Genomic DNA, 23775 nt, shown 5'->3' on the forward strand with positions numbered 1-23775 from the left:
GGATCATGAAATAGCACAACCTTTGGAACCTGTTTGGCAGTATCTACTGAACTCAACATTCTTGTACCTGTTAATCTAACAAATTCTTTCTTACGCCTAAAAGAAATGCATTCATATATGTACAAAAAACATGTACAGATAGGTTCATAGCATTGTTATTCATGATACTCCCAATATGGTAGTAATCCCCATGTCCATCAGACAGTATGATGGATAAGTCATTTGTATATGTGTACAGTGGAATACTATACAGCAGTGAAAAGGAATAAGTTACTGCTACCTGTAATAATATGGATGAATCTCACAGATACCACAGTGAGCAAAAGGAGCCAGGCACAAAAGAGTTGTCACAGAAAGTTCCATTTATAGAAAAAAGAAAACAGGAAAATCAGTCCAGGCAGATGGATGTCAGAACAATGGTTATGTTAGGGGAAAGATAATGCCTGGGTGGGGCCACCGGTGGGAACTTTGGGGATGCTGGTCATGTTCTACATTTAGATCTGGGTGTGGGTACCTGGATGAGTGCACTTTGTAAAATTTAAAAAAAAATTTTATTTATTTGGCTGCACAAGATGTAGGGCCTTTGATCTTCACTGTGGCATGCAGGATCTTTTGTTTTGGCTTGTGGATTCTTAGTTGTATCAGGGAACTCCCTGATAGATTTTGTTTCAATCATTTTTCATTTCAAACTTGAGATATTTATTGTTTTCCTTAGTTAGTGCAAGACATTTTTAAAAAATGGATTTTGGGTTTAAAAATGGATTTAAAAGCAATAAGTATTTCATTTTAATCAACTTTATTGATTATTATCCCTTCATGGATCACAGACTTGTTGTGGCGAAGAGGTTTGCATAATTCACTGAAGATATGAGCCATGACATCCAGGGCCACTCAAGACAGACAGGTCATAGAGAGGAGTTCTGACAAAATGTGGTCCGCTGAAGGAGGGGATGGCAAACCACTCCATGTTCTTGCCTTAAGAACCCCGTGAACATTATGAAAAGGCAAAAACACATGACACCTGAAGATGAGCTCGTATATGTGAACCGAGAACTTCCAGGAGTACAAGCTGGGTTTGGAAAAGGCAGAGGACTAGAGATCAGACTGCCAACATTCTTTGGACCATAGAGAAAGCAAGGGAATTCCAGAAAAACATTTGCTTCTGCTTCATTGACTATGCGAAAGCCTTTGACTGTGTGGATCAAAAAACTGTTGAACATTCTTAAAGAGATGGGAATACCAGACCAGCTTACCTGTCTTCTGAGAAGCCTGTATGTGGGTCAAGCAGCCACAGTTAGAACCTTATGTGGAACAATGGACTGGTGCAAAATTGGAAAAGGAGTATGAGGCTGTATATTGTCACCCTGCTTATTTAACTTCTATGCAGAGTACATCATGTAAAATGCTGGGCTGGATGAATCACAAGCTGGAATCAAGACTGTCAGGAGAAATATCAACAACTTCAGATATGCAGATGATACCATTCTAGTGGCAGAAATCGAAGAGGAACTAAAGAGCCTCTTGAAGAAGATGAAAGAAGAGAGTGAAAAAGTTGGCTTAAAACTCAACATTAAAAAAACTAAGATCGTGGCATCCAGTCCCATCACTTCATGGCAAATGGAAGGGGAAAAATTGGAAGAAGAGACAGATTTTATTTTCTTGGGCTCCAAAATCACTGCTGAGGGTGACTGCAGCCATGAAATTAAAAGATGCTTACTTCTTGGAAGGAAAGCTATGCTAAACCTAGATCAGTTCAGTTCAGTTGCTCAGTCTTGTCCAACTCTTTGTGACCCCATGAATCGCAGCACGCCAGGCCTCCCTGCCCATCACCAACTCCCGGAGTTTACCCAAACTCATGTCCATCGAGTCAGTGATGCCATCCAGCCATCTCATTCTCTGTCATCCCCTTCTCCTCCTACCCCCAATCCCTCCCAGCATCAGGGTCTTTTCCAATGAGTCAACTCTTCACATGAGGTGGCCAAAGTACTAAACCTAAAAAGCAGAGACATTTCTTTGCCAACAAAGGTCCATATAGTCAAAGCTATGGTTTTTCCATTAGTCATGTACATATGTGAGAGTTGGACCATAAAGAAGGCTTTATCGCCGAAGAATTGATGCTTTCAAATTGTAGTGATGGAGAAGACTCTTCAGAATCCCTTGGACTGCAAGGAGATCAAACTAGTCAATCCTAAAGGAAATCAACCCTGAATACTCATTGGAAGGACTGATGCTGAAGCTGAAGCTCCAGTACTTTGGCTACCTGATGCAAAGAGCTGACTCACTGGAAAAGACTCTGATGCTGGGAAAGATTGAAGGCAAAAGGAGACGGAGGCAGCAGAGGATGAGATGGTTAGATAGCGTCACCCACTCAATGGACATGAATTTGAGCAAACTGGGAGATAATGAAGGACCGGGAAGCCTGGTGTACTGCAGTCCATGGGGTTGCAAAGAGTCAGACACGACTTAGTGGCTGAACAACAACAACACTGATGATTAAGGTCTGAAGTGGCAGGAAGCTCTGCATATTTGCGAAAGGATCAGCTGATTGGCACCCAGGCAGTGTTATGTGTCTATCAAAAGTTTATCACAGAGGTTTACCAAAGGTGGATATTCAGAGAGCATTATGGCCTCTTTTGGGAGAATAGTTACTTACCTATATTAATCAGATATCACAGCTAACATTTTTAGGTAATCGCTGCCTCCAAAAGGGGAACTTGTTGGTAACTATAAAGTTTCAGCCTCTGTTTCTAAGAATTTTTTTTTTAAAGATTTTAAAAGAACTATTACTTTATTCTGTTTCAGTCCAAATAGCCCTGGGTTATGTTTACAAAGTGGCAGCTGGGTCAATTATCTGGGAATTGCTGAATTGCTAAATTGTTACACTCACTTGGATATAACTTTTTAATTTGCTTCCAGATGTTTCTGTACTAAGGCAGCCCATGATCATGAAGTATGTACAGTGCAGATTAATGGTTTCATGACAGCAGAGTGATTTTGAGATTCACAGTTTTCTATATATGCCATAAAGCAAATTGCATAGTACCTAGCACATAGTAGGTGCTCATGTAGACACCTAGAAAATTAAAGAATAGTTTAAAAAATAGGTTGTATATCATATTTGTGCATTTGTCCATATTCGTCTTCGAAATTAAAAGATGCTTGCTCCTTGGAAGAAAAGCTGTGACCCACCTAGACAGCATATTAAAAAGCAGAGACATTACTTTGCCAACAAAGGTCCATCTAGTCAAAGCTATGGTTTTTCCAGTAGTCATGTATGGATGTGAGAGCTGGACTGTAAAGAAAGCTGAGTGCTGAAGAGTTAATGCTTTTGAACTGTGGTATTGGAGAAGACTCTTGAGAGTCCCTTGGACTGAAAGGAGATCAAAGCAATCAATCCTAAAGGAAACCAGTCCTGAATATTCATTGGAAGGACTGATGCTGAAGCTGAAACTCCAAAACTTTGGCCCCCTGATATGAGGAACTGACTCATTTGAAAAGACTCTGATGCTGGGAAAGATTGAAGGTGGGAGAAGAAGGGGATGTCAGAAGATGAGATGGTTGGATGGCATCACCGACTCGATGGACATGAATTTGAGCAAGCTTTGAGAGTTGGTGATGGACAGGGAAGCCTGGCGTGCTACAGTCCATGGGGTCGCAAAGAGTCGGACACTACTGAGCTGAACTGTATTTGTGCATCTATCTATCTATATTTGTGCATCTCCTTTCCTTTCCTTTTATTTTAGTCAGTTTTATAAGCAAGTAGTTAAAGAAATCAAAACATTAAAGGATTATATCAGATAAACAATAGAATGGTTGTTGCCAGGGGCTGAGCAGGAGAGGAAATGGGGAGATGTAGGTTAAACAGTATATACTTTGAGTTATAAGAAGAGTAAGTTCAAAGGATCTAATATATAGCATGGTGATTATAGTTAATAATAACGATAATACAGTATTGTGTAATACTTGAAAGTTGTTGAGGAATATATCTTAAGCATTCTCACCACACACACAAACAAAAGAGCTAACACTTGAGGTGATGGCTGTATTAATTATCTTGATCTTGGTAATCCTTCTGTAATGTATATGCCTATCAAATCATCAAGTTGTACATATGTATAGTTATATCTGTCGATTAGCCTAATAAAGTTGGAAAAGACAAAAATAAAAACAAAGCGATGGTCCCTGTAGAGGCATTCCGCATTCCACCCTACTCCCTGACCCCCATCAAATGCTGTGAACGGGGCAACTACTTCCAGACTTTTTCACTTGTTTCTTTGGGAATTTCAATCTTAATTTCTAAATAATGTGCATGTATTGATATATACTGATTTATAATTTTTGGACTTTATCATTTGAATCTTTATTATGGAAGATGATGATTTCAGCTCATTTCTAATCATCCCTATTTAATCTTTCCAACAAAATTGTATCTCAACTTTTGGACAAAAACCTACATTGGAGGTTTTCATTGTTATGACTATAAATACTGCTTACTACTGAGCCAAGAATTATTGTAGTTTTAAGTCAAGAATTAATTCCCATTATATAACTTCTTGACGACTTTTTGTTTTCCTGGAAATGCTCATGTTTTAAAAAACCATCCCACACCCGGCAATAGTCTGGGTCTGTAAAACAGCCTTCAGTGTAACTTTCTGTTAGGTCAGATCTGCTCAGCCATTTTGAGTGTGACTTTTGCTTTTTGTGTTTCTGTAGACATCCTTTCAGGAGCCCTTTGACCTGCTGTGTTTCTGGATCTTCTGCATCACTTGTATCTTGGGATTTCTTCACCATCATCCTGTTTTGGAACCTTTGATTTCTCAATCTGACTTCCTCTTTTTGGTGTTCTGCTTCATTTATGTGGAGCATATCCTCTAGTAGCTTCATGGAAACGGTACGAGAGAAATTTTGGGGGGATCTGTGAATCTGAACACCGTTTTTTTGTGATCAATAGTCTATGTATAAAATTCCAAGTTGGAAAATCTTTGCTTTCAGAATTTTGGAGTCATCTCTTCATTCTTTTAGCTTCAGATGTTGTTATTGAGAATTCTGGTACTCTTCTTAATCTTTTATTTTGTTTTATTTTTTAAAATTAATTGTTCTTGGAGTACAGTTGATTTACAATGTTGTGTTAGCTTCTACTGTACATCGAAGTGAATCAGTTATACATGTACATATATCCAGTCTTTTTTTTTTAGATTCATAAAGGTCATTACAGAGTATTGAGTAGAGTTCCTTGCGCTGTACAGTAGGTTCTTATTAGTTACCAGTTTTATGTATATTACAGTAGTGTATATAGTGTATATATATCAGTCCCAATCTCCCAATTTTCCCTTCCCCTCTCTGTTTTATTGTTTCCTCTTTGAAAACTTTTAGAATCTTCTCTTTATTTCTGATATTTTAAAGCTCACAATGATATCCTTTGGTGTGGTTCTTATTTGAATCATTGTCCCATATTCTTAGTTCTTTGGAGACTTAAGCCATAGCGATTTGGGACATTTTCGTATAATAGTTTTTTGCAATTTCTTCCTCTGGAAGAAAAAATCTCTGACTTTACACTCTGCCCTTCTTCTTTTTCTGGTATGGTTATTGTTACTGGAATTTTCACATTCCAAGAGTTCTTTCTTGTGTACTACTATTTCCTCCCTAAGACTATCCTATTTTTGATTCATGCAAACAAGATCTTCTCTTTCAAGGGATCATAATTATAGTGTCTTTGAGGTTTTTTCCTGTTCTCCAGTATATTTTTAGCTTATTTATTTTTTGTTTGTTCTACACTTGGCTGCATTGTGTTCTAGAATTGCATGGAGAAACAGAGGTGGGTCATCTCACGCTTCACTATGCTGATGATTTCCACTGAATTGCCTGTACTTGTCTATCATATCTTCCCTCCTCTGTGTCCAGGGTTTTCAAATCTAGTCTCTCTGGTTGCCTTTTTTTAAGAGAAAAAACAATCAAGTTTTTGCAGAAGAGAAGACTGTACACATGGACATCACCAGATGGTCAATATAGAAATCAGATTGATTATATTCTTTGCAGCCAAAGATGGAGAAGCTCTATACAGTCGGCAAAAACAAGACCAGGAGCTGACTATGGCTCAAATCATGAACTCCTTCTTGCCAAATTCAGACTTAAATTGAAGAAATTGAAAGAGGAGAGTGAAAAAGTTGGCTTAAAATTCAGCATTCAGAAAGCTGAGATCATGGCATCAGGTCTCATCACTTCATGGCAAATAGATGGGGAAACAATGAAACAGTGAGAGACTTTATTTTGGGGGCTCCAAAATCAGTACAGATGGTGACTGCAGCCATGAAATTAAAAGACACTTGCTCCTTGGAAAAAAAGCTATGACCAACCTAAACAGCATATTAAAAAGTAGAGACATTACTTTGCCAGCAAAGGTCCATCTAGTCAAAGCTATAGTTTTTCCAGTAGTCATGTATGGATGTGAGAGTTGGACTATAAAGAAAGCTGAGTGCCGAAGAATTGATGCTTTTGAACTGTGGTATTAGAGAAGACTCTTGAGAGTCCCAGGGACTGCAGGGAGATCCAACCAGTCCATCCTAAAGGAGATCAGTCCTGGGTGTTCGTTGGAAGGACTGATGTTGAAGCTGAAACTCCAATACTTTGGCCACTTGATGTGAAGAACTGACTCAATGGAAAAGACCCTGATGCTGGGAAAGATTGAAGGTGGGAGGAGAAGGGGAGAACAGGGGATGAGATCCCCTGATGGTTGTATGGCATCACCAACACAATGGACATGAGTTTGAGTAAACTGCGGGAGTTGGTGATGGACAGGGAGGCCTGGCGTGCTGCAGTCCATGGGGTCGCAAAGAGCTGGACATGACTGAGCAACTGAACTGAGCTGAAGGCTGGGGTGGTGGGGCAGATGTGAGAATCTAATTTTTTTTGATTTACATTTTGAATCAATTCCCCGTTTTTAGTCCTCTCTCACTCTCACCTTTCAAGATATCTAAGAATCCAGCTTTTGAGCTTTCTTAAATTCTGTGTGGCTTACTTCCCATTGGTGTGTCCCTTGGAAGTTAGCACTTTCTTCTCTTACTGAGTTATTCAAGAGCCCTTCATCTCATTTCTATCTTCATATATTGTGATCTGAGTTTTATAAACATCTCCTAGTTCTATCAGTGGTCAAAGTTGTGTTTCTTTATCTTGTTTTCTTTGTTTAGGGGAACTTGTGAGAGAAGAACCTGGAGAAACCAACGTATTTACTCCATCATTTTGAAACAGACAATTGCCATTTGATTGATCTTAAATGGAGAGTGTCAGGTTTTCTCTTTGTTATGGAATTAATAATTCCCCCTTTTATCTTAAGCAAAATCTTTCATCAATTAGATGTCTTGATAGGGATTTTTAAGGGAAAAAAATGATGCATATAAAAATTGCCTTGAGAAAATTACATTAATTCCTAATTTATTTGGTACTCTAGAATAAACAGTCATTCTATGTAAGTGGTATTTTGAAGACTAGCTTCCTTAAAGTTTAAGGAATCAAACCTTCCATTTCAACAATTTCTGACTTAAATTTCTCCAAAATTGATGAAGTACTTCTCTTCATTATTAAACAAAAAGGGATGAATGTTTCTTGGTTTCTCAGACATGTTACTGATATCATTTTTGGCCCTCTGGTGTAATTTGGTGACATCTCTGAGACTGGTACCTCCTCTTGCATTGAATTCTCCTGGACTCTTGCTTTATCAATTTATAATTGATTTTGCAGAGGTGACTGTCATGTCCCAAAGGGTCAGCTTCGTGCAGGGCTCTTCAATCCCCTGACACCTTATTACACTTAATTGACTGTCTGGTGTGCTTAGGAAGAGCTGAGATTGGCAGCAGAAGCAGGATATCCAGGCTAGCAAAACCAGGAACAGGAAATCAAATGTCAGCTCTCAGACAGCAGGCTTTGGTTGAATGGCATGAGGACAGCTGCTCCAAGCTTTCATGATCTTGGAGGGGTAAACATCTCGAGCTGTATGGCAGCTCTTTCTTGTGTGCTTAGCCCAGGAGCTGGCATGCTTAAGCTCTGCACGATCCACGTCTGGGGCTGGGCAGCTCTTTGTGGCCGGGCTGTCCCACGGCTTGTAGAATGTTTCCCAGCATTCCTGGCCTCTGTCTGTCGTTGCCAGTTGCACACGCTGCCCCCCGTTGTCACAGCCAAACACGGCTGCAAGCATTGCCGGATATCCCGTGGGGGAGGCAACGTGGCCTCCTGCTGAGAACTGTAGACAGTGGACCTCCTCTGTTTTCAGATTTTATGATTCTTTCCTGGATATTTGATGTTGTAAACACCATGACACCAGTTGACTGGAGTAGTGTTGCAATTCCCTAGACTTTTCCAAATGTGAACTAATTCTTAAAACATCCATATTTTCACGATTTACCAAATATTCATTGTTTTAGATGTACTGATTTGTTGTTGTTTAGTCGCTAAATTGTGTCTGACTCTTCGAGACCCCATGGACTGTAGCCCGTGCCAGGCAGTCTGCTCTGTTGGTGGAATTATCTTGGCAAGAAGACTGGAGCGGGTCGCCATTTCCTTCTCCATGAGATCTTCCCGACCCAGGGATCGAACCGTGTCTCCTGCTTGGCAGGTGGATTCTTTACCCCTGAGCCAGCAGGGAAGCCCAGATGTACTGATAACTAGTGTTAGCTGAGTGTTCAGTTCTTTTGGCATTCATGTTAACCAAGTGCCAGCCCCTGTTGAAAGCACAGTTAGCATCCTAAGGGAGAAATGAGCATTGCTCTCACTTGAGCAGATGGGGAAACCGAGGCACAGAGCAATTTAGGCAAATTGCCTGAACTTGTACCGTATGAAGGTTGCAGACCTGAGATTCACACCCGGCTAGGGCTTCAGAGCACAAGCTCTTAATCAGCCCACTGTGCAGTGGTTGATCGTGAGATGCTAACACCAGAAGATGCCGTGAGGGGACTTTAGTCCATCTGCCTGTTCTGAGTTCTGGGAAGGCAGGTCTGACCCCATGTTGTCTACCTTTGTATTCCTCCTGCCTGGACCACAACTTGGCAAATAGCAGAGGCAAGGTGAAGGTTAATTTCAATAAATAAATGAAACTGTTCTAAGCACCAGTCTCATGGGTGGTTTACAAGAAGAGAGGAACCTCAACAAAAACTCAGTGTATATTATGGTTTCTTGAAAGAAGATGAATTGTGATACTGTAGGTCATTAATGGGTTGCAGGTCTCTTCTTTTGGGGGGATAAGTGCCATAGATGAAGAAAGGGAACAATTGTGTAATTATAGCCTTCAGACAGGGTTGGTGATCTCCCTGATGACCGGCAGTCCTGGGAAATGAGACATTATATTTAAAAGTCGGCATTGCTTTAACAAAACTCACTGAAGCACAGGTAGAACAAGTCATGCACACTTGCAAAATTGAGCTTTTCTTTGGTGGCTCTGGAAGGCAAAATCTTGCAGCACCTCTAGGTCCTTATTATAGACACCCTGTGTGCCTTCAGACACAGAGGTGCTGGTTAACTGAGAGCGTGGGTTTCTGGAGAATGTTGACTAACAGCCATTTTATTCACCTTCATTTGAGATGGGTGCGCTTTTAAAAGAGCATCTGGTGCTCAGTTGCTCACTGGTGTCTGACTCTCTTTGACCCCATGGATATAGCCTGCCAGGCTCCTCTGTTCATGGAATTTCCCAGGCGAGAGTAGATGACCATGGTACATTAGTGTTCCAACATTTGCTCTCAGAGCTCTTTCAGGATTGTTCCAGGAGTGGACTGGGAATGCATACTCTGTGTTGGTCCTGATACAAGGTTTATGTTATCCAGTGCAGTGCTGGATGAGTTCTGTCAATAGGACCCCTTGCCAAGCTGTTCCTCTGCTATTGCTGGAGTCTGAGTTCCACATCACTGTTGGCCATTAAAATAAGGCTTACAGAATTTGAGTTGAAAAGTGCTCAGAGGCAGGGAAGATGGACTGGCCTGTCATTTTCATCTCTTGAGTATCATTCAGACTTTTTCTCATATGATTATGTACTTGTGAAATAGGCATTGGAAAATGAGATTAATGCAGAAAGGGTCTTAGTAAATTAGGAAGTTTCCCCTGACTCCTTTGTCTTTTTTTTTTTAAACATCAGGGAGTTGTCTCTTCAAATGGGGATAACATAGGGAAAATTCTAGAACAGAAATTCATCCACATTGTAAATTCAGATCAGGAGAATCCCTGGTGGCAAAAGCAACTGATATTCAGACCCATCAAATGGCTTAAATGCTAATAAGTAAATTTCACTAGATAAACCTAACCTTTAACATCCGGTTCAAATATCTCCTCTGCCTAGGGGCTTTCTGTCCATCATCTTCCCCAGCTCAAGTTAACTGTGCTGTCCTTGAACACTCCCAAAGCAGTTTGTTCCTATTCCTGAAATAACACCTGCCCTATTGTGTTCTAACTTATCTATTTTCATGTCTTTCTTCCTGCCTGGATCTTGAGGTTCCAGGAGGGAACGATTCACCTTTGTGCTCCCAGCACCTGGCGTGTGTAGGCTGGTATGTAGGAGACGCTCTGTGTCTATTGGATGAATGAGTAACAGAAGAACTCATTAAATTTCATTTTTCACACTGGGCAAGAGGAGGACTTATCGTATTGAAATATTTCCAACTTGTTAATAACAAGCAGCTCATTTTTATGATTTGGAATTAAGAGTTCAGAGCACAGTGACTTTTTTCTTTATCTACTTCCTCATTCTCTTCTATCCCTCCCACCTACCTTCCTAGAAATGTCACAAAAAAACTTGTCTACATTTTCTTTGAGTATATTCTGGGTCTTTCTGAAGAATGCCCTCCCTCTTCTTTTTTTAAAAAGTATCTGTGTGTGTGTTCAGTCACTCAGTCGTGTCTGACTCTTTATGACTCGATGTCTGTCTGTTTACGACTGTAGCCTGCCAGGCTCTTCTGTCCTTGAGATTCCTCCTGGCAAGAACACTGGAGTGGGTTGCCACGTCCCTCTCCATTTTTTAAGTATATTGATTGACAATGTTGTGTTAGTTTCAGGTGTACAGCAAAGTGATTCAGCTCCATCTTTCAGATATAGCTTTTTCAGACTCTTTTCCCTTATAGATTATTGCGAGGTACTGAGCATCGTCCCCTGTGCTACACAGTAGGGCCGCGTTGGTTGTCTGTTTTATATGTAGTATTGAAGAACACCCCTCTCTTTCTTTTCAGGCGGGCATTAATGAAAATGATTTTTATGATGGGGCATGGTGCGCGGGGAGGAATGACCTCCACCAGTGGATTGAAGTGGACGCCAGACGACTGACCAAGTTCACAGGTGTCATCACTCAAGGGAGGAACTCACTCTGGCTGTAAGTGTGGCTGGACCCGTGCTTAGGCTCTGGGCCGTGGGTCTGAAGTTCTAGGGTTCAGACAGAGTCAGGGAAGTCGCAGAGAAGAATCTGGTGACCGGCAATAGAAGGGAAGAAGGTTACAGGGAAGACGGGAGGCTGGCCTTGCTGTAGACACCTTGGGAAGCTGCATCTTTTGGTCAACATCTTCCCCAGCACAGGAGCAGAGAGAGGGATCCGCAGGTTAGACTGAGGAGGCAAAGGTACTCTTTGGCAAGTAGCTGCCTTCCTGGATGTGGGGTGAGTCACTGGTGCCCTGACAGGTGGGCTGAGCAGATGTTCAGTGAGCAACCGGTAGCTGCCTCCACCCACTGTCCTGTGGTGGAAGGAATGAATCTTCTCGATCCTGGGAAGAAAGAGGAAGCACAGGCAAGTTCCCGAATAAAGAACTTCTAGAGGAGGAGGAGAATTGAAGGATGAACCAGTGAGAATAAGATGGAATCCCATTGCTCAGAAGGGAGCTTGAGATCAGGGCTGGGTCAGTAAGAATGGTAATCCCCAGAGAGGTGGGCTGTAGTCCCTTACAATGCTTCGTCTCATGGTTCTGTGCTGTGGTCGATCACTTCAGTCATGTCCGACTCTTTGTGGCCCACCAGGCTCCTCTGTCTGTGGGATTTTCCCAGCAAGAATATTGGAGTGGTTGCCATGCCCTCGTCCGGGGATCTTCCCAACCCAGGGATCAAACCTGCATCTTCTGTGTCTCCTGCATCACAGGCAGATTCTTTACCACTGAGCCACCAGGGAAGCCCAGTCTCATGGTGGATATATACAATGGGATATTATTCAGCTTTAAAAAGGAAGGGGCTTCTGACGCACACTAGAATATGCATGAACTTTGAGGACATTATGCTCAAGGCAATAAGCCAGACACAGAAGGACAAATACTGCATGATGCCACTTCCTTGAGGTTCCTAGAGCAGGTCAAGTCATAGAGACAGAAAGGAGAGGAAACAGTGGCTGCCAGGGTCTGGAGGGGAGGGGAATGGCGTTATTACCTAATGGGTACAGAGTTGAGTTGAGGGTGATGAAAAGTTCTGGAGATGGATGGTGGTGAGGGTGTCACAGAATTTCACACTTCCAAATGGTTAAAGTGATGCATTTTGTGTTATGTATATTCTGCTACAGTAAACAAAAAAATTCTAGACCCTTCAACTTCATCCCAGGGCTGTTGGTAGAGACAGAGGCAGGACAGTATCTGTGAGGTTGTTCTGTGGCTCAAGTTGTGTCCAGAGCAAACGTGTGGAGACTGGGGGCTGGGCGAGAGTCAGGAGGGGCTGCAGGACCCTGGGCGTTTTCTGAATTTAAATAAGAAATTTTCAGTTCCTCTAGCATCTGTCTCTATACTGAGAAGCCAGGAGCACAAACACCCCACACTTAGACATCGGGAAACTGTGCACCTAGTTAGCCAAGCATCGTTCTGCCCTGGCACCCTCTGCCTGCTCAGTCTGCACACTCAAATCCCATGTCTTGACCCCTTTCGGTTTTACTGACTACTGGTTGGCAACCAGGCTTCCCTGATGGCTCAGCGGGTAAAAAATCCATCTGCAATGCAGGAGACACAGGAGACGTGAGTTCAATCCCTGGGTCAGGAAGATCCCCTGGAGGAGGAAATGGCAACCCACTCTAGTATTCTTGCCTGAAAAATCCCATGGACAGGATCACAAAGAGTCAGACAGGACTCAACAAATAAACCGACAGCCATATAAAATCTATCATTGGTTGATTAGATTAATTTTAATTCCTAGAAAGGTCAACATTCATAAGTAAACCAGGATAAGAGAAGGGAACCTGGCATTTAAATGCTTCTCATTGTCACTGTAAACGGGACTTTCTTATTAGATGACAGTTGTCAGGCAATGACTCATCCTGTTTTTGTCTGAATCTTTTTTTTTATTGTAAAGACAAGACTGTAACCACTAACAACGTCTAGAAACATTACTGGTGATTCTAGTGTCCTTAGGCAAACAGAATTTTTCTACATGTTTGTAATCATATTACCTATGCGATTATTATTTTTAATTTAAAATGTATCCATAACATTTTCATGCTGTGACTCAGATTTCATAATGATCATTGTTAATAGCCTATAATTTACTCAGCTTTGCCTCACTCACCATCTCAATTTTCTGCTATCACACATCAATTTTCAGGAGAGCATTTACATACTTTTTTTCTTCCTTCGAATTACTTCCTTCAAATAAATTTCCAGGGCAGGGATAATTTGTGCATTTTGATGATGTTGGGTTATGTATTTGTGCTACTTTGCGTATCAGATTTTATCCACTTTACCTTCCAGTAACACTTCTGTGTGTGTTCATTTGTGCTGATGTTTGCTCTGCGGTGTGTGTTTTGCTCAATCAGTGGCTTATTACCATAACTATTGTTTTCACTGTGTAGATTCTTAAAAGGCAAGGAATTTAGAAGAAGCAAAGTCAAGTTGCTCAGGGAGAATAGAAACTCAGAAAGACTGATTTGAGATGATCCGTAGGGATGAGAGTAAGGGCTTTACCTTAATGCTTGGTTATTAGGCTGTCTAATCACTATCATTAGAGATGCAGTAGTTGGTTTATTATTGGCTCAGAAAGAAAGAGCTGGGTAGGAGTGCCGCTCACATTCTATTTCAGCTGGAAACACAAGAGGGTTTGGAGTGAATAAGAAATTACAGTAGAACAATATCTTTCTTTGACTTGGCCCGGGACAGGAACATCTAGAGGGAGGGCAAGGGATAGAATTGCTTTTAAGAGTCAGTCTTTTAATGTCTAAATGTATTTCAAGTCAAGGACAATGAAAAGAAATCCAATGAGTTTCAGTTTATCTTACCTCCTGGAATAGGACTGTGCACTAAGGAGTGAGGAGGAAATGGTCAAGAGTACATTTTGGTACCTGAGCCCCTTCTCCCAGAGGCATGAGTAATGCTGGAAGCATTAGCTGTGTTCTATTATGAGCAGAAAACTTGCCGACAACATAAACCAGCAAATACCCATGGTAAAGAAGGCAGTAGTTATCTTTCTTTCCCTCTCCCAGGCTATCCTTGAGCTGTTCCCCTGTGGTCATCATATGACTTTTAATATTTTTGTTTATTGGTTTCCATATTTCTCCCTGCTAGTCTATGGACACAATAGAGGCAATGCTTTGATAGTCTGTGTCTCTGGGACCTGGCCTAGTACCAGGCATCTGGTAGATGCTCAATGAATGATTCTTAATGAACACTGTAAGGAAGTAACAAATTAGCAAAGAACCATTCACACCGAATACTGATGTGTTAATTAATTTATGAGTGAAAATGACTGAGGGCAGGCTTAAATTGTAAGGGGAGAGGGGAGGGGATGTGGAAAGTCTAGTTGAGGGGTGATGAGGATTTTTAGAGATGAAAGCAGGGGAAACAGCATGACTTTGGGATTACATCACGGCTGACTCTTGCTGGTTATGAGATTTTTCTTCTTTGAACCTCAGTATGCTCTTCTTTAAAATGGGTTAACTACAGTCTAGCTCATAAAGATGTGGTGAAAGTTAAATGCAATTATGTTAATGATGTTTCAAAATTACCCAGCACATAATAAGTGCTCAATAGATGGGACTTTCTTTCCTTTGCACCTCCTTGGGTTTATCTAGAACAGTGGTTTTCAAGCTTATTTTTAGTCACAGATCTTCCTTCTTATAAAGTCTTTTTTGGAAACATGTAGAAAACACAGACAGAACTTCCCCAGTGGTCCTCTGGTAAAGAATCTGCCTGCCAATGCAGGAATCCGGGTTCAGTCCCCGGTCCCGGAAGATCCCACATGCCTCGGAGCAGCTAAGCCCATGGCCACAACTACTGAAGCCTGAGCGCCCTAGAGCTGGTGCTCTGCAACGAGGTAAACCACCGCAGAGAGGAGCCTGCGCACCTCACCTGGAGCACAGCCCCCACTCGGCGCAGCTAGAGAAAGCCCGGACGCAGCAACAAACACTCAGGGCAGCTATAAATAAATAAATAAACCAAAAAGAAAAAAATAAATACAGATAAGTAAACCAAAAACAAAGAAAAAATACAGAGAGGTGAAGCTGCTTCCTGTGCATCTGGCAGGGGGGAGCGTTGCCTGCCAGGCCCTGCCTTCGCCCTCTCACAGGTGCATCCTTGGAGGATGTATCCATCCGAGGATCGCTGTGTAACAAGCATGCTACACAGGGAGCTTCTCTGTAGGTTACAATCCTGCCAGCTCCTCCAAGTGCCGATTGCTTCTTCCTGACTCCAGCCGGGTAACAGGCGGATGTCGATCTCAGACCAAAACAAGCAATGGCAGAGTTGGAGTTAGAGTCTGATTTCTTCCAGTTAAACAGGAAGAACGTCCACTAATTCAGAGTGTTGCATTTGGTTGGTGATGTTTTAGAAATGGAAGGAGAATGGGGTGATGGCTCCTTCAGGTTGGCCAAACGGATGTTGTTATTTGTAAATAGCACCTATCTGATTGTTAGAATGCACAAGCACTTTGGAGTATTAATCAGTTCAGTTCAGTTGCTCAGTAGTGTCTGACTCTTTGTGACCCCAGGGACTGTAGCATGCCAGGCATCCCTGTCCATCACCAACTCCTGGAACTTGGAGTATTAATATCAGAACTCTGTAATATTTTTCATTCATAAAACTTTTGTGGTTGGTATTTTAAAATGGTCATCCATCATCTTATTTGTTCCTGACCTCCTCTTTATGTGTTTATGATTTCACTCATCTCTTTATTGAGCACTCTGATCTGAACACTCTGTACAAGAAGTGGCCTGCCTTCAGGGAGCTCTCAGCCTGGAAGAACCTGATATGTTGACAGATCCACTAGAATTGGCACAGTCCACGCTGGTAGGATGGGAAGAGGGGCGCTGTTCTCAGACCTGTGATTCAGATGTGAAGGGCAATGCAGGGGATGGTGATGCTTAGCCATGATCTGGGACTAGCTCATAACCAAGTTGATGAAAAACTATATGATTCTAGTTTTGATAATTTTCAAATAATTCATGCTATTTGAAAGTAATAAAACATAATTGTTTCCATGATACTGAATAATATACATTTTTCACCAATATAAATGATTCTTTCCCATTGCATTGCAGTTTAGTGGAATGTTAGTATGCTGGAAAAAGCCAATTTTTGTTTTGCTGATTTCAGAAAGTATATTAGATGTGTGAGTGTCGCAGTTATAACCAATATGGTGACTGAAAAGTTAATTATTCTGCCTGAGGTGAATAGATGCGTCTAATGACTTGGGCGAAATACAGGCAATTTAAAACAACCAAATGGTTTAGACTTTAATTATTTCATAAACAGGACAATTCTCATCCTCTCTTGAGAGTCTGTAAATGTGTCCTTAAAGAGAAGCAGCCATTTGATTGATGGATTTGTAAGGTGAGGGCTGGGGAAAGTTTGTCTGGTTGGCTGAATTTTTTAAAAGCAGTTCCGCTAATTAAGCAGGATGAATGGCTTATGGCTGAGAACCCAGAGATGGTAGGAAAGACAGCCGCAGCCCGAAGAAGCTTGCTTTCAGTCTGTTGGTGCAGAATCTTGGCTGATATTCTGAATGTGAGCGTCCCCTTCGAGAATTCTGAGGGTGGAGAAAATGAGCAGATGGGGTACCCAAGCCAGACGAAGACAAGGTCAAGGAAAGGCCTGTTGCCTGCTCTTTTCCTGGACACACCGTGGTCCTGGGAAGGACAGGTGGCCGATGGAGCGGGTCCCCGAGGGGTGAGGGTGGTGGTGAGCAGTGGGGCTGATGGGGGTCCAGAGGCTCAGCTGGAAGGAGGGAGTCCACCTGTCCCGAGAGAACAGAGCTGGGGAGTCGGGAAGTAAGTGCTGAAGTGGGTTCAGAGCCTTCACACTGGAGGGTTTTCTATTCTTGATGAAGTAGGAGGCGGGTCCTCTGCAGACAGTGAGCGAGACAGATTCAGGGACTGGAGATGTAAGGACAGGGAGCTTCGCTGTCCCATTAGAGAAAGGGCTTGGCTGGCCTCCCAAGCTCAGGGAATTGTAATGGGCTCAGTGGTAAAGAGTCTGCCTGCACATGCAGGAAACTCAGGAGATGTGAGTTCGATCCCTGGGTCAGGAATATCCCCTGGAGAAGAGAATGGCAACCCATTCCAATATTCTTGCCTGGGAAATCCCATGGACAGAGGAGCCTGGTGGGCTACAGCCCATAGGGTTGCAAAGAGTCGGACAAGACTGAGCATGCACGCATTCATGCATTTCCCCAGTGTTAGTCACTCAGTTGTAGCCCGCCAGGCTCCTCTGTCCATGGAATTCTCCAGACAAGAATACTGGAGTGGGTAGCCATTCCCTCTCCAGGAGATCTTCCCAGGGATCAAACCTGGGTCTCCTGCATGGCAGACAGAGTCTTTACCATCTGAGCCATTAGGGGAGCCCACACGTATGCATTAGGCACCACTGATGCTTTCTCCACTTGAGGGTGGTGGAGTTGGTGGCAGTGCAACTGATACCCTGGGGCTAGGCCGTCGCAGGACCCGGTAGGACGAAGCGCATTAGGAGTGAAGGGTTGTGAGGCTGAGATCCAGGGCTGGTCAGGAAGGAGTCCAAGCCAGAGGGCTGATTCCCTGGAAGTTAAGATCAAGTTCACAGAGCCCCTGGGGGAGATGAGGTTTCAGAAAAGACAGAAACTTGGAAGGGGAGGACACTGACCATCTGGGGACTCCACGGGGGCAGTCGAGGTGATGACTGGGGTCAGGGAGTGGGGCTGGAGAGGGGCAGACATTTGGGAATCTTGAGGTCGCAGGCTTGGCTGCTTAGGGCTGTTCGTGTTGGGAGAATCTCCAAGACGCGCTGGACCCTAGATCAGGAGGGGGGATGAAGAGGCAGCTGAGGAGGCAGCGGGGTCTGTGTGGGAAGGAAAATGAAGGTGAGGAGGGACAGAGGCCTGTGTAGAGGCCGCTGGAGGACGTTCATCCAGAGACCAGGGAGAGAGATGGAGCCTTCCCAAGAGCTGGCTTGGCCTGGGGCTCTGCCCAGGGGCTGGACCTCTGGTTTCCACAGTGAGAAGTATTCACCCGGCCCCTCCCTGTCTCTTCAACTTCATCTGGTTTTCCACTCCCGGAGGACTGAGCCTTGGCAGTCGGGCCGCAGCCCTGCAGCAGCGCGCCAGGGTGCACAGGGAAGGGGCGCCGGGCTGGGCGGGGAGCGCGGAGCCCCTGGAGGCAGGGCTCATGGGGCCACCGCTGCGCTTTGTGAATCACGTGCTCATCTTTTCGCGGAGGGTCGGACACAACTTAGCACGGCACACGGCACGTCTTCTCGGGAGAGAGCCTGTGCATGTTTTCAGGACGTGTCCCTTTGCGTCTCCTCCCTCACTGGCAAAATGAAATGTTTGGCGCCTGTGGGGGCTGGGAGACAGAAGTTTCCAAACTCCTCTCTAACCTCTTTGAAAACCATCCGTTTCTGAACTGCTGAGTTTGGCTAAAATGGAGGGGTTTCGATGACAACATCTCCAAGTTCAAGTAGAAGGCCAGGCATGCCATCGTATCTCCACTTGTGTTTTGTTCCCGCAATGCAGGGAGCGTTATTTCGAACCGAGTAAAGCTCTCTCTTGTGGCTCAATGGCTCATACTTGGTTTCCTGGGTGCCAGGTGACTAAGGAATCTGTTCAGAAGGTAAAATCTCTGAAAAGGAAACAGCACTGGAGATGAAGCTTCCACTGTGGTTTATTCCAGGTTCTTGTCCCCTGGCTGTCACTCCCCGGGAATCCCTCTAGGAGGTTTCTGGGAGCACTCACCTTTTTTCTCCTCTCTTCCTGGTGGCCAGGGTCCCCTTGAGTGAGCACCCTCCCCAGCTGGGCTCACATAATGCTCTCACAGGCCTGCACCCACAGGGCCTGTGCAGACTGACTCCCATTGCCCGTTTGACCTCCTTCCCTTTGCTCCTTCATTTCTAGCCCAGGAGCCTTGTCTTTGTTCTGCAGATAAGCCAGCATGCTCCTACCTCAGGGCCTTTGCCCCTGCTGTCCCCCCTGCCCGAAGGTACACCCTGCCATGCGCTGCCTCATTCCATCATTCAGAGCAGTTTGTCCTGATTCTCTCCTCTTCTGAGGCTGGCCAGCAACTCTGATCCCAAGCCAGGGTCTGCCCACCACAGGGGGGCTCTTTAATGAACAGACTGCCAGGAGAAAATAAGCCACACCCTGTGGGGACGCAGCTGTCGTATTCCTTTGGTGTCCCTGTCTCCGTGGCCACCTGGTGTAGTCGAGCAGATAAAAGTGCAGATTCTCCAGTGAGACTGGGATTCCAGGCTCCCAACTGCATGGCCTTGAGTGTGTTTCTGAGCCTTTCTGTGCTTCAGTTTCTTTATCTGTAAAATGGAAATGATAATAGTGCCTGGCGCATAGGATCGCTGTGGGGATTAAATGAGTTAATGTGGGCTTCCCTCATAGTTCAGTTCATAAAGAATAAACCTACAATGCAGGAGACCCCGGTTGCATTCCTGGGTCGGGCTGATCTGCTGGAGAAACAGATAGGCTACCCACTCCAGTATTCTCTGGCTTCCCTGGTGGCTCAGCTGGTAAAGAATCCACCTGCAATGTAGGAGAACTGGGTTCAATCCCTGGGTTGGGAGGATCCCCTGGAGAAGGGAATGGCTACCCACTCCAGTATTCTGGCCTGGAGAAGTCCATGGACTGTATAGTCCATGGGGTTGCAAAGAGTCGGACACAACTGAGCGACTTTCACTTCACTTCAATGTGTATCAGGCTGTAAAGACCATCCTTGGCACATGGTGAGTGCCTGACAAGTGTCTTAGGATCCCTTCCCTTCTCTGGTGGGGGGTCCTGCTCACACACTCCCCTCCACCCCAGCCCCCCATCCCTCTTTCTCCTCTCTAGTCAGGCCTTTGCTGTCTCTCCTCTCCACGATGGCCCTTGCTCCCTCTGTGTGGTCTTAGAGACGTTAATGGAGGGGGGCGGGGAACCTGAATGGGTACGGGTGTTCCTGGTGGTCTTCTTAGCCTTCCAAGCCTCAAGTTTCCTGGTCGGTGAGAAGAGCTTATTTTGAGTCTTCAGCGAGACACAGATGGAAAGTCCTGGCACATTCTGGACCCAGCAGATGCTCAAGGAACCATGGCTACTGTAATTTATGAAGCGGCCTCATCGCACCCCTCCCTGTCTCCAAGCCCCCAGCCCCTCAACCATCCAGGGTTGAACCTCCAGAGACCCGGTGCCCCCAAGGGCACCAGGAAAGACTACGGATCCAAACCAATCCTATTGCAGCTGAGGAGAGTCTGACACTTTGTGGAATTCTTCTTGTGACTCATCTGTATTTTTTTGGACACTTTTGGTCAGCAGGAAATTCCTTTAAATGAAGCAACTAGCCTGGGGCAGCTGAGTTTGTGTTACCTCACGTGGTGTCTCAGTGACTCTGCCTGGAACAAGGTCCCTTTCTTGTCCCCATTTTGTGGATGAGTAAACTGAGGCTTGGAGAGCTTGTGGTAATGCTTGTCCCTTCTGCTGCCTCCTTCCTCCGCTATCACACTTTTCATCAGGCCTCAAGCCCCGTGAGTGGCTCGGGTGTACTTCCTCTGAGCACTGTATCAAGGGACATTGAATGGCTGCCCCTAAGGCTGACCTATCTGTCAGACACAGCAGGCACCATGCCTGGGACCTTGTGACCCTTAGGGACTCAGCAAAGGGTTGAAATTCTTTAATAATCTGGAGAAAGTAAATGAACTTTCAGGTCAAAGATAATGTTTTAATATGTAATGTTAATACATTCATCTTTCTATCAATACAGTCGGTGGCTCAGACGGTAAAGCGTCTCTGCCTGCAATGTGGGAGAAGTGGGTCGACCTCTGGGTCAGGAAGATCCCCTGGAGGAGGGCATGGCACCCACTCCACTATTCTTGCCTGGAGAATCCCGTGGACAGAGGAGCCTGGCGGGCTACAATCCATGGATGGTCGCAAAGATTTGGACATGACTGAGCAACTAACACATACACACAGTCATAAAATATGATTAAATTATTTTATTTTAAAGAGGAAGGGATCTCTTCTTCCTTCATGTTGAAAACCGAGTCCCCAAAACCTTGACTATGTTAGGTTTTTATAGCAAATGGGACTCAAGGTTGCAGATGGAATCACGGTAACTAATTAGCAGATCTTTAAATAGAGAGATGACCCTGGACTATCTGGGTGGGCCCAATGTGTTCATGAAAATGAAAGTGAAAGTTGCTCAGTCCTGTCCAACCCTTTTAGACCCTATGGACTATACAGCCCATGGAATTCTCCAGGCCAGAATGCTGGAGTGGGTAGCCTTTCCCTTCTCCAGGGGATCTTCCCAACTCAGGGATCAAACCCAGGACTCCCGCATTGCGGGCAGTTTTTTTACAAGCTGAGCCACCAGGGAAGCCCAAGAATACTGGAGTGGGTAGCCTATCTCTTCTCCAGCAGATCTTCCCAACCCAGGAATCAAACTGGGGGGTCTCTTGCAAATTGCAGGTTGGTTCTTTACCAACTGAGCTATGAGGGAAGCTGACACTTAAGGGTCCTTAAAAGTGGAGCAATGAGGGGAAGAGAGAACCAGAGAGCTGGCTGCGTGAGTGAGCAGGACCCCCTGTTGCTTGCTGGGAAGACGGAGGAAGGGGCCACAAGCAGGGAGCGTGGGCGCCTCTGGAAGCTGGGAAAGGTGGGGAAACATTCTCTCCTAGAGTTTCCAGAAGAAACGCAGCCCTGCTGAACACCGCTGTTGCAGGACTTCTGACCTCCAGAACCGTAAGCTGATAAATCTGTGGTGTGTACACCACCGAGTTGGCAGAAAATTGACAGTGGTCCAGAAAACTAATAGATCCACTGGGGCAGAATCCACGAGATCCCTCCCATGCCCTGGCTGCCCCCTGCCCCATGCTGTCTCTGGTGTGAGGCCGTGGTGGGGACCTCTAGCTGTGGACCGTGCCTGCCAGCAGCGTCATGCCGTCATGCTCCACTCATGATATCACAGCAGAACTGGGGCCAGTCCTCCCCTCTGCGTTCTTTAGGTTTCCTGTGAGCTGTTCCTTTGGTTCCCTTCTTCTCGATCTTTCAAGCGTCTCTTTCAAATTTGGGGGAATTTAAATACCTTTCTTTTTTTCAGTTCTCTGCAGTGGGGCTTAACTAGGAACCACCTCCCTCTTCACCCAGATTTATTGGACTTGGCCCCCAAAGTGGCGTTTCCCCCCTTTTCCTGGTAGACAATTTTTACTGGAGGTAATGGAAAATAGATAATATTTCTAAGTTTATAACATTTCCTCCAATGGTCTGGATTCTCAAATAGCCGTGGTAACCAGTCTGAAGTGAAAAAATCTAATAAATCAATGGGCTGGTTTCTCAGTGTCTAACATTTGTCTGCCCTGAGAATGTGGCAGAACCATTTAATTGTGTGACTGTGGTTCCAGCAGACAGAGGAGGAGAGAGAGAAAGAGAAATGAGAGTCAGTATCACTCACATTCTTGAGTGTTGGGTGTGCCCACGCTTGCTGTAGCCCCCAGATAACCCTTTTCCTCCCATATTGTTTCTGGAAGTCACAAAGGCAAGGTTAGACCTCTGGGGAGTAGTGGTCTTGCCCGGAGTTATAGCTGGGCCACAGCCAGGATTTGAGGCTGCTAAGTTCTGTCAAGGAGGTGATGGACAGGAAGAGGAAGCTGCCGGCTTCCAACAGAAAATTGGCATAAAAACTAGGAGAGAAAAGGGATTTAACCGTGCTTTCCCTACCTGGGATTTGGCCTTCCCTAGCTCAGATGGTAAAGAATCTGCCTGCAATACAGGAGACCTGGGTTCAATCTCTGGGTCAGGAAGATCCCCTTTAGAAGGGCATGGTAACGCACTCCAGTGTTCTTGCCTGGAGAATCCCATGGACTGAGGAGCCTGGCGGGCTACAGTCCATGGGGTAGTAAAGAGTTGGACACGACTGAGCGACTAACACTGTCACTTTCCCTTGTATGAGAAAGTGGACAGCACCCAGTGCTATTCTCAGCGGAGTGAATGAGTTGATGGATGTTCATTTACCTAATCAGATGGTGTGTGCCGAAGCTCTTGATGATTGTTTTCAAGGTTTGGGGAGATTCTATCTCTTGTGAGGTGGAGGGAGAGAAGAATCTGGTTTTTTGTTTGTTTGTTCAGTTGCTCAGTCATGTCTGACTCTTTGCGACCCCCTGGACTGCAGCACACAGGGTTTCCCTGTCCTTCAGCATCTCCTAGAGCTTGCTCAAACTCATGTCCATTGAGTCAGTGATGCCATCCAACCATCTCATCCTCTGTCGTCCCCTTCTCCTGCCTTCAGTCTTTACCAGCAACAGGGTCTTTTCTAATGAGTCAGCTCTTCTCATCAGGTGGTCAAAGTATCAGGAGCTTCAACTTCAGCATCAGTTATTCCACTGAATACAATCTGACTAGTAAGAGCAATTGCCCTGAAAC

At 44.6% G+C, this 23775-nt stretch overlaps 1 protein-coding gene across 1 annotated transcript in view; it reads left to right on the forward strand.

Annotated features, from left to right (window-relative positions):
• CPXM2 (carboxypeptidase X (M14 family), member 2) overlaps positions 1-23775 on the forward strand; it is a 206882-nt gene that overhangs the window by 113276 nt on the left and 69831 nt on the right. The window contains exon 8 of the mRNA XM_010859573.1: positions 11199-11338. Coding sequence (XP_010857875.1) covers positions 11199-11338 — 140 coding nt within the window. The remainder of the gene's footprint in view (positions 1-11198; positions 11339-23775) is intronic.

Source organism: Bison bison, unplaced genomic scaffold (genome assembly GCF_000754665.1).
Source record: "Bison bison bison isolate TAMUID 2011002044 unplaced genomic scaffold, Bison_UMD1.0 scf7180017864456, whole genome shotgun sequence".
NCBI lineage: Eukaryota > Metazoa > Chordata > Mammalia > Artiodactyla > Bovidae > Bison > Bison bison.